The following is a 15,540-nucleotide window of genomic DNA, read 5'->3' as shown; positions in this document are numbered from 1 at the left end:
ATGCTGCATACACACCATACATTTAAAACACATTTTAAAGCACATTTCTCCCCCCCAGCCACCCAAAGAATCCCAAAAACTGTAGTTTGTTGAGGGTGCTGGGAATTGTAGCTCTGTGAGGGTTAAAGTACGGTTTGCAGGATTCTTTGGCAGGGATGGGAAAATGTGGTTTTAAATGTACAGTGTACATATGCAGCCATAAATAGACGTTGTTGTTTTGTTATTTAAATTTATATCCTGCCCTTCCTCCCAAAGGAGACCAGGGTTGCAAATACACACACACGCACACACACGCGCACACACACACACTGAAGTTGTATGTGTACCTCCAGATTATGTCATTTTGTAGCCTTATCTTGCTTTTGTTTGATGGATTGATTTATGATAGTTCTATTGTATATTTTCCTATATTTAGTGTGCTGTTCGCCAGCTGGGGAGCCTTTTAGGCCAAAAAGCAGACTACAAATAAGTAATAACAATGCATACTAATAGCTAACTCCAGTGCTGAGTTATAACAGCTATATCGCCAAAACAGAGCTACTGGGAAACAATGGGGAGGTTTAGCGTTCTTGCAGGAAGCCCTAGGTTTGCAGTAGAAAAATTATTCAGCAGGGAAAAAAAACACCCTGAAAATAGCCCAGTGGGGAATGCTTAGTGGCCACAGAATGCTGTCTGTTGGGGCGAGAAGGAGTGAATGAAGTATCCTGGAAAAGGACATGCATGGAATGGCTGGCTGGCTGGCTGGAACACGGAACAGGAGCACTCCACAGCACAGCGTTTTGTTGCTAGCCCACATATAATACTGGAGATGATGCAACATACTGTGGTATTGTTTAAAGAACAATATCAAATGTGGCTTCTTTTTATTATTATTTTTATTATATCAATAAGCAAGCAAACTAAAATAAAACCCGGAATGGAGCGGTGGTGAAGGTAGAGAGATCAGCATTGATAGGATTTGCTTACCTTCAGTTGTCAGAGTCGTCATTCAGCTAGGGATAGAGTTCAGTACACTGTGGGCTTGCCATATAGCTTCGCAAGTATCTAATTTCTGTAATCAATGATACATAGCAGTTCATATATGGTGATCAAAGATCGGTCTTCTGTCGGTTGGTGGATTTTTGGGTTTGGGTTTACTTTTCCAGTTGGATAAAGCAGGCATTGGCTCATTAGGGTGGATGGGGCATTGCCCCGCCAACCTCACTTACCCTCAGCCAACCCCCACCTGCCCACTTTCATACTGACATCCAGTCCAGGGATGTGGCCCTGGCTGTCAGTGTCTTCCTCCTTAGTCTCACTGTTGCCGTTGTAGAACTCAGCACAGAGGAGGATGGGGACCATGCTGGCTCCACCTCACATGGGTTCTGGCTCCGCCTGTTATTGGCTCTGGCTCCACCTACTGTGGGTTGAGGTTGGCGATCACTCGTGGCCGAGTAAGATTGTCTTCCAAGATAATTTGGTTGGAAGACGTCTGTGTGTGAATTTGTTTTACGTGGGGATATCGGCGCACAACGATCAACACACAATCTTGACAGAAAAAGACTTTGATCTAATCGCATGGGTACCACGACGATTGGAAGTCTGTTATCTGCTGCGGCCTTCATCCACCTTCACAGCCATTGTAGCATACACATTGTTATCCTCCGTCTGTTCTGCCGTTGAGGACATTCTTGGATCGTTCTTTGTCTGGTTCCTCTCCCTTGACCTTACCACCATGGGTGACCCTGCTGGGAGCACATGACTCCCGACGGCATCGCTCACAGGGTTCATTGGAACACGCAAGCCCACTCACCGCTACAATGTGATGATCCAGCGAGGGGAGACGATCCAGCGAGGGGACCTACTGTGGATCTCCCTGCCGTCTGCTATCAGTTCCAGTGGGCACCAGCTGCTACTGCAGACAAGGATGGGGAACTCTTTTCAACCCCAGGGCCACATTCCCTCATGGGAAACCTTTTGAGGACTGCATGTCAGGAGTGTGTGTGGCCAGAGGCAACAATGACCAGAGCAATGGGTATGACTCATATCTTTTGTATAGGAGGCCACATTCCAGCAGTGCAAACTTCAGAGGTTTTTACACCCATACCCAGTAGCGGCTGGCAGCTCTGATGTCAGTGAGACCGTGAATCTGTTCTGGGTTTCAGTCCAAGCTTTGAAGGAGCTGTCCATACTGTTCCAACCAGGAGACCAAGGCGGTCTTATTGCAATTCAAAGACACATTTCAAGCCAAGCAAAAGCACTTGAGGAGGGCTTGGAGCAATGGCTGGGGGAGAGCCCCAAGGGCCTGATGGTGAGGCCTGAAGGGCCACATTCAGCCCTTGGGCCTGAAATTCCCTGCCTATGCTGTAAAAGGATTTATTTATTTATTTATTATTACTTATTTAAAATATTTCTATCCCACCCTTCTACCCTATAATAGGGCACTCAGGGCAGTTTATAAAAATAAAATCAAACATGTACACAATAAAATTGTAAACAATAAGATCACAAAAACATTAAAATAAATTAAAATACATAAAATACAATTAAAATACATAAAAATTTATATATATTTGTTGTTGTTATGTGCCTCCAAGTCGACTATGACTGATGGCGACTCTATGAATCAGCGACCTCCAACAGCATCTGTTATAAACCACCCTGTTCAGATTTTGTAAGTTCAGGTCTGTGGCTTTCTTTATGGAATCAATCCATCTCTTGTTTGGCCTTCCTCTTTTTCTACTCCCTTCTGTTTTTCCCAGCATTATGGTCTTTTCTAGTGAATCGCGTCTTCTCATGATGTGTCCAAAGTATGATAACCTCAGTTTCATCGTTTTAGCTTTTAGTGACAGTTCTGGTTTAATTTGTTCTAACACCCAATTATTTGTCTTTTTCACAGTCCATGGTATCTGCAATGCTCTCCTCCAACACCACATTTTAAATGAGTTGGTTTTTTCTTATCAGCTTTTTTCACTGTCCAACTTTCACATCCATACATAGAGGTCGGAAATACCATGGTCTGAATTATCCTGACTTTAGTGTTCAGTGATACATCTTTGCATTTGAGGACCTTTTCTAGTTCTCTCACAGCTGCCCTCCGCAGTCCTAGCCTTCTTCTAATTTCTTGACTATAGGCTCCATTTTGGTTAATGACTGTGCTGAGGTATTGATATTCTTTGACAAGTTCAGTGTCCTCTTTGTCAACTGTAAAGTTACATAGATCTTCTGCTGTCATCAATTTAGTCTTTTTGACGTTCAGCTGTAGTCCTGTTTTCGTGTTTTCGTCTTTAACTTTCATCAGCATTCGTTTCAAATCATTACTGGTTTCGGCTAGTAGTAAGGTATCGTCTGCATATCTTAAATTATTGATATTTCTCCCTCCCAATTTTCACACCTCCTTCATCTTGGTCCAATCCTGCTTTCCATATGATATGTTCTGCGTATAGATTAAATAAATAGGGTGATAAAATACACCCCTGTCTCACACCCTTTCCGATGGGGAACCTATCGGTTTCTCCATATTCTGTCCTTACAGTAGCCTCTTGTCCAGAGTATAGGTTGCGCATCAGGACAATCAGATGCTGTGGCTCCCCCATTTCTTTTAAAGTGTTCCATAGTTTTTCATGACCTACACAGTCAACACATATACATATACAGTAGGGCCCCGCTTACCGGCACTTCGCTTTCCAGCATTCCGCTAATGCGGCAGCTTTCAATTCCCCACTTTAAAGCCAGTTTTGCGCTTTTGCAGCATTTTCGCGCAACTGGCCCATTATTCTCAATGGGTTCTGCTTTACGGCGATTTCCGCTTTACGGCAGCAGTCCGGAACGGAACCTGCCGTATAAGCGGGGCCTGCCTGTATATAGGGAGTGGTACTAAAGGGTACTACAAGGGTAAAATTTAACATAGAAGGAATAGAATCATAAAATCAGTGTCAGGCTCTGGTATTCTACCCATGCCGATTTGTCCATAAATGTTAGTTCTTCTTTGAAATCTCCTTAGAGCACAAAGCGCCTTTCAGTCCTCTCACAAAAGAAGAAGCAAAGAGGCACCTGGAGACAATAGGAAAAAGAATCTTGCCAATAATGGATTTCATTAGGGGCACCAAACTAACTGTGAGTATGAGATATTCTTCATAGGGGTCCCTCCTCTCACAATCAATGCTACATATTTCGATGGAGGTGAGCAATGAGGTTTCAGGCTGTTCTTTCAGTCACAGCGATCACCCAAAGGGTCCCAGATAGTCCTTCACAAGAATTAAATGCTAACTAAATGTTTGGAGACAACAGCATATCTTTGGCATGCTGTCGTGAAAATGCAGTATTATAACTGAGCAAATTCAGGAAATACAGAATTCTAATCCACCCGCACCATAATTTAGCTCCTGCAGCAATTGCCTTCTTACTTCTGCTGCTGCTGCTTAAAATGAATGAGCTGCTTATGATGAACTGCTTTGCCATGCTGTTATGAAAATGCAGCATTATAATTTAGCAAATTCGGGGAAGAATACAGAATTATAATCCCGCAGCACTATAATTTAGCTCCTGCAGGATATGCAGCATCTGCCTTTTTCCTGCCACTACTGATGAGCTCCCTCAATTTCCAATGTCAAGAAGTGTCATCGTTTATATAGCCAAAACAGCATTGTCCGTGTAAAAAGTACCAATTTAGGGGGTGGGGGACCCAGAAGGAAACCTCAGAAACAGCTGAATGAGGGTCAGTGGCCACAAAATGACTGACTGACTGACTGACTGTTCAGTGGGGGGTGGGGATGGAAAACTGGGAGAGAGGAGAAATGGAATGGGGCACTTCAAACAGGAGCACTCCAGACTGTGACATTTTGTTGTAAGTCCCACATGTTTGCTTATTCTCTTATGGTAGGTGTTTATATCCTGCTTTCCCTTTTCAGTGGATACACTCAAGATGGCTAACAATGTGTGAATTCCCTGAATCATGTCGGAGGTGTATACAATTATGTGTGGTATGGAGAAAGTTGGATAGATAAAAGCTTTTCTCCCTCTCTCATAACACTAGAACTCATGGACATCCAATGAAACTGAATGTTAGAAGATTCAGGCGAGACAAAACAAAGAACTTTTTCCACACAGCACATAAACTATGGAATATAAGAGTAAAAAAAATTCCAGAGATAAATGCATCCAGATATACCTATTGTAAACTGTTGCCCCAAGCAACCAATGTTTATCAATCTGCATCCCTCAGTTCACCTTCAGGGTCCCTTTGTCATTTCCTCCTGGCTCCGTCCTTCTGTAGTGCTCAACTATGCTCCCTAACACTTTCCAGTGTTCTAGCTCTCTAGTATTTTCTAGTCATTTGCCTCTTGCAGTTCTTCAGCTCTTCAAATGAATGACTCCACATCTTTTCTTCTCTTCAACTGTCTACCCTAGAACATAAGAAGAGCCTGCTGGGTCAGGCCAGTAGCCCACCTAGTCCAGCATCCTGTTCTCACAGTGGCCAACCAAATGCCTATGGCAAGCCTGCAAGCAGGACCTCAGCACAACAGCACTCTCTCCTCCTGTGGTTTTCAGTAGCTGGTATTCAGAAGCATATTGCCTCCGATAATGGAGGTAGATTCCAAATCAACTTATTTACAATATTTTCATTTTCCCTCCCAACCTTTTAGCCGATTAGCAGGAGAGTAAACTCCTGGTTAAGTTTCTATTTTCTCTTAATTGCCATATTCTTAAACTGAACTTTTGGCCTGTAGCGCAAAACATCCCCTTGTACATTTGACCTTCCTGTGAACATTGACATCCTCTAAAACCAAAAGCAGCCATTTTATAACAACCAAACATAATACAAGATGGCAGAACAGTTTTCACATCTTCAGGAGGTGGGGAGTGAAAAATAAACCTGTTTATCATTTATTATGAGAGAACATCTGCCAATCTATTGCATAAAAAAGAAACAGAACACAGGGAAAACCCCTGCCCTCACTTGTAAAATCGTTTTACATAACAATGATGATAAGTGAGCACCCCGACCCCAAAATCTGATTATAAAGCAATCTAGAGATGGTACTACAGGACAAGAACTGCTTTGCCATTCCTGTCTAGACACTGATGGAATTGGACACTTCTGTTTGCCGTGAAAGTAGTCCCATTTTTGTTTGAATTATATTTGCAGCTATTATTTATCAGCCTTAATACTCATTCCATGGAAGAATGTGCTTTATAGAACACTTTCCTTCAAGTTACCTGCTATTAGCTTTTTGAAATTCTCTTGGGTTTTACAAGAAGATAGTGTTGGGGGGGATACACTTTAGTTGAAAAGAAGCAATTATTTTCTGTAAGATCTGAAATGCTTTGGCTACTTTTCTCTTTGAAAAGCAATGATGGAAGCACCTCAGGACAAAAGAGAAAGGGGGAGAGGGAGGAGAGCTCATTAGCAGCCCAAATCTGCAAGCCACTTGTGCCAAAATACACAGCACATAGTTAAACTCTGGAATTTGCTGCTTCAAGATATAGGAATGACCATCAGCTTGGATGGCTTTAACAGGGGATTAGACAAATTTATGGAGGATAAGGCTATCAATGACTACTAGTCGTGATGAGTACATTACCTCCAAGGCTGAAGGCAGTATGCCTTTGGAAAACAGTTCCTGGGGGATCACGAACAAGAGAGTGATACTGAGCTCATGGTCTGCGTATGGGCTTTCCATGAGATTTTGGTTGGCCACCTTGAGAAAAGAATGCTGGACTATGTAGGCCTTTGGGCTGATCTAGCAGGGCTCTTCCTATATTCTTACAAATTACTTCAGTGCATACATAGCCCATTGTCAGTAGTTGGTCCGCTTGAACTGAATCTCAGTGTTTCAGCTCAGCTGGCTTATGGGTTTTGGCTTTAATTGGGCTCCCAGGAACTGAGATCCCAAGGGAGTCTTCATCTCAGGGAACACCATCTTTGTGGCATTCTTGGTGCCTTTCTGTTCACCCAGGCCTTTTAAATAATTTAGGTAGCCTGGCTCTCTTTTTCTTAAACCTGTTTTTAATTTTGGGGGTACAGCAGGTTCTGCTTTGTTGTATTTATGTAGATTTTTCCTCTTTTTATATGATTCTGTGTCTTTCTTTGTATTTCAATTTTTTTTTACTTGTTTATTGTAAACCACACAAAGAACTTTCTGCTGGGAGGTGGTATATAATCAGTCAATAAATAAATATCAGGGCAAGTAGCCTTAAACCGAAATAGAGCCCATAACCTACAAAGGAGCAAATCATGGGCACAATCCATCCTGTTCTCCATACACAGATGTACACACAGAGCACATCCCTACAAGACTCATGGATGGGACTTTTGATTCCTCCTCCCCAGCTGCCTCCCATCTGGCACTAGCACTGCCAAGCATACCGCACATTGCAATGGACCCAGGCATTACTTAGAACCAGAAGTCCATGGGGCCTTCCAGAGAGCTCTCTAGGAATCTCCACCACCTTACTTCATTGCTTGAAGCCTGCATTCATTACTTAGCTGATGGTACCACCAAACCACTGACTGCCTTGAAACTTTAAAACTGCAAAGTCTGGCACAAATATTTCCACAACGAAAAAGGGAGTTCTGCCAAAGCATGTCATTGACTTTTTATCATGGAAGACCTAGATTACTGCTCTCTGCTTGTTATCAACATCTAAGGATTAAGGGAAGTTACTGTTTATGGGGGAAAGCACAGTTCTTCTTTGACCTCCAGATATTGTTGGACTTTAGCTCCCATCATCCCTGACTTTGGGGCATGCTGGCTGAGGCTAATGGGAGTTGCAGTCAGTAGCGGCCAGTCAGGCAGTGTGGGTGGGGCACTGCTGCTGTCTCTCCTGGCTTCCAAATGCGTCACTACCACTGACAGAGAGGGGGGAGGTGCAGGAGCTTGATGCGGTACAGCACACAGCGGCAGCGCTTATTTAATACTCCTGCCACTGTATGCCTTGCCACGCCAAGCTGCCATTCCTCCCTGTCTTGGTTAGCAAGAGCAACCTGCTGCATTCGGAAGCCAGGAGAACAGCAGTGACCCGCCCATGCCACCTCACCAACTGTTGATAGTTGCAATCCAAACCGTCTCGCTCCCTCAGCATACATTATACAGCCACGAGAGTGGCTGTATACTATAGCCAGCATGGAATTTTCGCATTCCGTAATGTTAAATTGAAAATACCCCCCTCATGCCATTCTGATGTTTCCCATAAGCTCATTTCAAAACAAAATCTTACCAATCCTATAGTCCTGGACTCAGAAACGCTTGCTTAACAATCCTGTAAAGTTTCATGTCGATACACAAAACAGTCAGAGAGAATCAAGAGGTCAAAGTGTAAAGAGAGAGAGAGTGAGAAAACAGACCCCTTTTGGGCTTTTTTCTGTCAGAGTTGTCATAATCTGTTGAAATTCATTAAAAATCAGCTATGTTCACAGAGTACCTGTAGGCTGTTACGGACCTTGCCCCATACTCTGACCTTCATCTTCTGCTGTTTAAAAATTAAAAAAATGTCTGGCTGATTTTTATTTAATTTAAGAAATTTAACATTAAACTCTAATTGTAAGCCCGGGCATGCTCAGTGAGAACCAACTGTCAGTGTTCTAAATGCCAGACTCACAGCTGCTTGGCTTGGCTAGTCAGGGGGCCACACCCATGTCAGATCTTGATTTCACTTTAGACAGTCATAGCTTCCCCCAAAGAATCTTGGGAAGTGTAGTTTGTGAAGGGTGCTGAGAGAAGACTCCTATTCCCCTGACAGAGCTCCAGTGGCCAGTGTGGTTTAACAGTCAGCCGCTCTGATTGAAGCTCTGTGAGTGGAACAGGGCATCTCCTAGCAACTCTCAGCACCCATCACTAACTACACTTCCCAGGATTCTTTGGGGGAAGGCATGACTGTCTAAAGTAGAATAAAGGTCTGGTGTGGATGTGGCCAGGTACAGCTTTGGTTTAAATTTGGTGGGAGACTACATCTGCCTGCTGTAGAATAAAAAAGTGGGGGAAATTCTGAGAAAGAATGATACTGTTCACAGTGTTTCCCTTTTGGAAAGGAAAGGGGCTTCGCCTCTGCCCATTGCCCACCCACCCACCCCTTCCTCCCCTTCCTCCCCTCCCTGCCCCTCCCCCAGGTCAGTTTCACCTATAGGAGTAAATCCAATTGAACTCAATATGCATGCAGATGATCAAACCTGCTTCCCCCCCCTCTGTCATTTCCCCTCCCCCCTCCTCCCCCATGGTCAGTTTTACTTATCTTACGTAGGATTGCACAGGAGTAAATCCCATTGAACTCAATAAGCATGCAAATGATCAGACCTGCCTTTCCCCTCATTCCGCTGTCTCCTCCCTTCCTCCTCCCTTCTTTCTCCCCTACCCTCTTCCTTCTTCCTCCTCCCCTGCCCACTCCAGCCGTCCCTCCCTCTTGTCCTCCTCCCTCCCATGGTCAGTTTTACCTATCCTAAGCATGATTGCATGTACACTGTATTCTTTTCTGATGTGTATTTTGTGTTTGTGTTTATTTTTTGTGAGCCACCTTGAGGGCCTTTTTGGCCAAAAGGTGGCATAGAAATAAACCATAACATAACATAACATAATATCTTGGGCAGGCCAAGTTTTTTTTTCCCAATAGCTAGAATCATTGCTTAAGTAGCAACATATTGTAATCAATCTGATTTTACATCAAACTGCAGTTTCAGATTCAACTGTTAATGCACCCAAAATAGAAATAGAACATAACCTCCCATTTGAAACGCAAAAGGCTGTCTTCACCATCATATGACATTGACCAATAAAAAAGCTTTGAAATTAATAAAAATAAATTTGACACAGATTTCTAGGATGAATAATGAGAGAAATACAATTTTCTAAGTTAGATCTCTGTAGAAACAGTAGTAACACAGGAAAGAAGCAAAGTAAGAAGAACACCAACAAACATACAAAAATGTAATTCTCCATCTTTGGAGAAGGCAGGTGTTGTCACCACTCACCATATGCTCAGGAAGTGGATTGGACTGTGAAAGACCAACCCAAATTGTGTTTGCATTTTGACAAATTTGTAGGGCAGTACAATAGCTCAGAGAGGAGGTCAGGTCTCCTGCTCCCCTAGCGCATTCACTATAGCTGCCCAATTTCCCTGCTTTTTAAAATTAGATATAAATATCTGTTGGCTACAGGTACTTTCTTAAACCGCAAGGGTTTTTTTCCCCTATTAGTGAATATGCTCTAGCATGCCGTTAGAAAGCCCTTCCCACTCCAGCAGACACACACACTGCCAATAAAATGTCATTCATTGTGATGTGCAGCTGTATTTAGTTGTTGTTTTTCAGTTTCCCATATTGCCTCATTAGACTATAATACTCTCCCAATCCTTTGGTGAGCAATGTGGCAAATACATAAAAATGTTGAGGGGAGGTGGAGATTCTTTCCAACTTTCCTCTGTATCCACCTTTTTTGAACAACACAAAATGCAGATCCAGCATCTTAGCAGAGCCGAAATTGTTCATATCATACGTTCCCAGCCTACCAACAAGTGGGGAGGGCAAGCTTTCTTGCTTTTCCATTATTATTTCTTGTATGTATTAATGTATATATTTGGGGAGTCGCCAACACAGCACTTGTGGGCACCAGTACTTCATATGGTGTCTGTGAAAGATCTCAGTAAATATCTCCTCAGAAATCCACAATGCATGAGAGGTGTTTGCTCTTCATGCTCAGTTCACACTGGCTCAGCATCTCCTACACTGACCCCCCCTTAAACTTGCCCACACTTCATTGGATGCCAGGACTGGACACCCACCAGCTCTTCCATTCTGAATAGAGAGAGGTCCAAAGAACTTCTCTTTGTGAGTGAGTACAGCATGAAACAGGTGTGCCTTTAACAGATGTCAAAAAGAAATCAGTGAGGAGAATAAACTTTTATTTGATGGGAGGGAGTTCTGTAACTGGGAGGCCATAATCAAGAAGGGCCTGTTATGAGTCGCCAGGGAATGCACTGCAGTTATAGATGAAACATTCCTCATGGCTTCCCAAGAAGATTTTAAGGCATGGGTTGCCGAGTAATGTGAGTGGCGCTCCTTCAAGTACCTGAATCCCAAGTGAGCACTTTAAAGTGGGTCCAGTAGCAAACTGGCAGCCAGGAGCAGCAGGGCATGGCCCCCATCATGCTCTGCTGCCCAAAGTCTGCCATTTTGCACCAGAAGCCCCCTTTTGTTGTTGCTGTTGTTGCTGTTTGCCTTCACACAATAAACCGGGGAACTAGAACGTGTTTTGCCTGCCAAGAACCTTTGTGTTAGCTCCTTGCATTCTTTTTGAAAAGCCCATTTTCAGAAACCTGATGCCAATTCTGTTTCTTGCCCCTTGTTCCCAGTCGTCAGGCATTCAGCCCTTTCCGTTGCTAAATCATCCAATTCTGCTGGCCTAAAGCTTCCATTTAAGCTTGCTATTTACTTAACCTTCCCTGTACCAGGATGAGGTGGTTCCAGCTTCATCCTTGGCCACTTTATTATTTTCTTTACTGCAGCTTAGTAGCCTCTTGAACTCCACTGTAGCTCAGGTAATTCTCATCATGTGCTTCATCTCCCTGTGGGCTCTTATTGCTGTCAGAAGCAGTTATTTACACTCTCTTTCTGCATTTTTGTTGCCACTGAAACACAACCCCTGACAGCATTCAACCTGCTATAATGCCTGTTTTTTCCCTCCCTCTTTGAAGTTGAAAATTAGGTTATTTCTTCCATTAGTTTCTGACCACTGCAGGCTTATAGAAAATTGCCAGTCATTGAGCATTAGCCTGATCAGGTACCCAACTTATTAGTACAGTTTGGGTGGGTGGGAATTCCCTACATTTATTTATTTAGATGAGTTTTTTTAAAAAAACAAAAATCCTACCCTTTAGCTGGGGGGGGGGGGAAGCTCCCAAAGTGGCTTACAAGTATCAGTAATAAAAGATAGAACGTGCCCTCAGGCTTACAATCAAAAAAGCCATGACACAAAAGGAAAAGGGAGTTGATGGGAGGAAGAAAAATAGCACGCTCAGGCACTTGTTCTTAGTTACAGAGTTCTCATCAGAACAGAAACAGTTCAGTGAGAGGGAGGAGTCAAAAGTTGCTGAATTCTCAGCAGAGTCAATAGAGAGGCAGTCCCATCTCTCTCTCTTTTCCCTCCTTCCCTCCCTCCCTCTGCTCTAGCCGCTATAGCCTGATGGAATGGGTGCTACTGGGCGACAGTTGAGGGAGGACCCTGGTAGAGCTGATCTCTCAGCCAATCAAGAGGCCCTGCAACAGAGCAAATGAGCTTAACAAGGAAGATTGTAGTGTAGCACTCCTCCACCAGATGTACTCGTTGACTACATGAATAATATAACGAGTTTGGGGCATTTGGAAATATCATGCACGTAATTGCCCCAGCAGTCTAATATGATACCATCCAAAATTCTATCCCCAATAAAGCCACATTAGATGAGACGAAAGAGATCCTTGTTTGGATTTCCTGTTTGTTAGGGTAAAAAGCATCTGAGAGGGCCTGATTCAGACTGGGACCTTGGTGCAGAGTGAATGAAGTTTAACTCTTTCCACCAGACCATTTTCCCAATGAATGCCACCAACACCCCTGCTCCTCCCCCATACACAAAGTTGCTACTTGCCCTCTTAGTGAAAATATTCATGTATACACAACACACACACAATTGTGGAAAACCCTAACAACAAGAAGAAAAAATACATTCTATTTTTTCAAGCTATCTACTGTTCATACATGCCTGCTACATAAGCACTGAATTGGTTGTTGTTTGTTATACTAGAGGGATTGCTTAAAAGATGCATGTGAGTAAAGGATGTCCTCTATGACAGCATTATTGTAAAGGGTTAGGCAGCCAGACATTGGTTCTGATGTTAGAAGTGCAAACATATGGCAATATGCGTCAAGGTGGTTTTTCTTATAATGTATGTGTAAAGATAGTGCTTTTTCTAGGAAACTTATGTATGATTATAAATTGAACTAAGTAAATATTGTGCATGTGTAGATGATGGATGGATGGATGGATGGATGGATGGATGGATGGATGGATGGATGGATGGATGGATGGATGGATGGATGGATGGATGGATGGATGGATGGATGGATGGATGGATGGATGGATGGATGGATGGATGGATGGATGGATGGATGGATGGATGGATGGATGGATGGATGGATGGATGGATGGATGGATGATAGGTAGATAGATTGATAGGTAGATAGCAATCGCTTTATACAATAAATAGTCTCAATGCAACTTAACAAAATAAAATGCAATATATAAAAAACAATTTGAAACCAGGAAAATATTAAAACAATGACAGTGCAAAATCCATAAAATGCTCATCCAGCAATATGTTAATAAGGTCTTACCTGCCCCACTAAAAAAATGGAGGAGCCAATATTAACCAAAGGCCTGGGTGAATAGAAAGGTCTTAGCCTAGTGCTTAAAGACTGCCAAGGTTAGCATCAGTCATGTTTTCCTGGAGAGACCATATATATATATATTGCAAATATGTGACGATGAGCAAACTGCAGTGTACACTCTCAAGGAAATTGGTGGGCCCTGCCCCACACCTCTTGTCTAACCCCTTTGCTTTTCATTGTGAGCCCAGGAGACTTTTTGTACATGTTCAGGTGTGATAGAGAAGCTGCAACATGCCAGCCTTCTTGGACGCTTGCAGCGCATCAAAGAGCAATCCCAAGTGATCAACCAAGCCATGGCTGAGCTTGCCACTATTCCCTACCTCCAAGACATCAGCCAGCAGGATGCTGAACTGGTAAGCATTCCAGTTTTCAGTCCTTGTTTAGGGTTTGGTTGTCAAGCAGGGGATCAAACCATAACACTGTTAAGATTTTTCTCCTGGAACTTCTTTTTTGGGGAAAAATTAACACTAGATGTAGCTTTGAAAACTTGAACACAACATTTTAGGAGAGCTAAGCCCAGAAGACGCATACAATACTTCAAGAGGCATCCTTATATTTAAAATGGCCACCCTCAAATCTCTTGATTGTGGATGTGGAGTGTTGGGGGGGTGTAAGCAGTGGTGGTTGGTGTCACCATGTCAGTGAGGCAGTGGAATCCACTCTGGATTTTAGTCCAGACTTTCAAGGAGCTGTCCAACATGCTTCAGAACCTTGGACCAGCTCCTTGAAAGTTTAGACTACAATCCAGAGTGCCCCACTGATATAAAGCCACCAGCAGCCATTGGGGGTTACCGTTATGAAACAATTTGCTTTATAAAGAGGATTATTTGCACCCCATCACATAAATGTCAGAGAATAGTGTATAACAAAAAAGAGGAGCAAAAAAACTCAAATAAGGAGCTTTACTCATTGGACAAAGAATGTGCACTGAATGTGCAAGAAATGCACTCTTTACTGTGGATGTATCTCATGGAAGTCAAGTGAAATCAACATAAAAATGTAAGAGCCATGGTAGATCAGGATGAACGATTCATGCAAACCACCACACCGTGTCTCACAGTAGGCAACCAGATGCTACCAGGAATCTCACATGAGCTCAGGCTCAGTGGAAGGGCACCTGCTTGCATGCAAAAAAAAAAAGGTCCCCAGTTCAGTGGAGAACCTGGTGCCCTCCAGATCATCCCCACTTTGCATGGCTAGTGATCAAGAATGGTGGGAGTGGCAGCACAGCAACATCTGGAGCAGCCTTTCCCAACCAGTGTGCCTCCAGATGTTGTTGGACCACAACTCCCATCTTCCTGACCATTGGCAATGCTGGCTGAGGCTGATGGGAGTTGTGGTCCAACACCATCTGGAGGCACACTGGTTGGGAAAGGCTGATCTGGAGGATGAGATGGTTTGTGATGGGAAAGACCTTTGGCTGAAAAGGCAGAGAGCTGCTGCCAGTCACAGCTGGCCATACTTGGCAAGATTATTTTTATTTATTTATTTTTTTAAACATTATTAGCCACAGAGATACAATTCCCAGAGTGGTTTAACAATCAGTCCCTATTCCCAAAGAACTCTGAGAATTGTACCTCTGTGCGAGGAATAGGGGTCAACTCTCAGCACCCTTAACAAACTGCAGTTCCCAGGATTCTTTGGGGAAGCCATGACTGTTTAAAGTGATATAAATCCTGCTTTAAAGGCAAAGTGTAGACGGGGCCTAAATGTTTCCAACAATCAGTCCCATGCAGCTGTGTGTTGTGGCTGTTTAAGTTGAATGATCATTAAAGAAGCCAATATGACTTAACCACCTGATCCTATTTAAGCTCCGTAAGTTGTTGTTAAGTATCACATTCACTAACCTGAAAAGGACCCAAGCCCTTGCAAGGAGCTTATCTCTGACCCAGCAGCTCAGCTTTTCCAAAGTTTGTTTTGCTTATTAGAGCTTACACCATAGATATGCTGGGGTTAGAGGACTGAGGAACTGAAGACTGCGTGTCAGTCTAGTGTTTTCTTAGCTCTGTAGAATTCTCCTGCTTGGTATCCACCAGGTTCAGTATTTACTACAAGCTCAAATCTTATCCCAGTCTGGAATTACTTTATAAGATGTTTTTAAAGTTGTTTTTTAAAACTATTTTTAAGATGTTTTGTTTTAATATGT

At 43.1% G+C, this 15,540-nt stretch overlaps 1 protein-coding gene across 1 annotated transcript in view; it reads left to right on the top strand.

Annotated features, from left to right (window-relative positions):
• Positions 1–15,540, top strand: part of SPATA16 (spermatogenesis associated 16) — a 199,766-nt gene that overhangs the window by 140,222 nt on the left and 44,004 nt on the right. Inside the window, exons 7-8 of the mRNA XM_061634505.1 lie at positions 3,983–4,095; positions 13,583–13,747. Of these exons, the coding sequence (XP_061490489.1) occupies positions 3,983–4,095; positions 13,583–13,747 (278 nt within the window). The remainder of the gene's footprint in view (positions 1–3,982; positions 4,096–13,582; positions 13,748–15,540) is intronic.

The sequence above is a fragment of the Rhineura floridana genome, chromosome 7, assembly GCF_030035675.1.
Source record: "Rhineura floridana isolate rRhiFlo1 chromosome 7, rRhiFlo1.hap2, whole genome shotgun sequence".
Taxonomy (NCBI): Eukaryota; Metazoa; Chordata; class Lepidosauria; order Squamata; family Rhineuridae; genus Rhineura; species Rhineura floridana.
The sequence above is the reverse complement of the archived record's forward strand: the minus strand, read 5'-3'. Positions and strand labels throughout refer to the sequence as shown.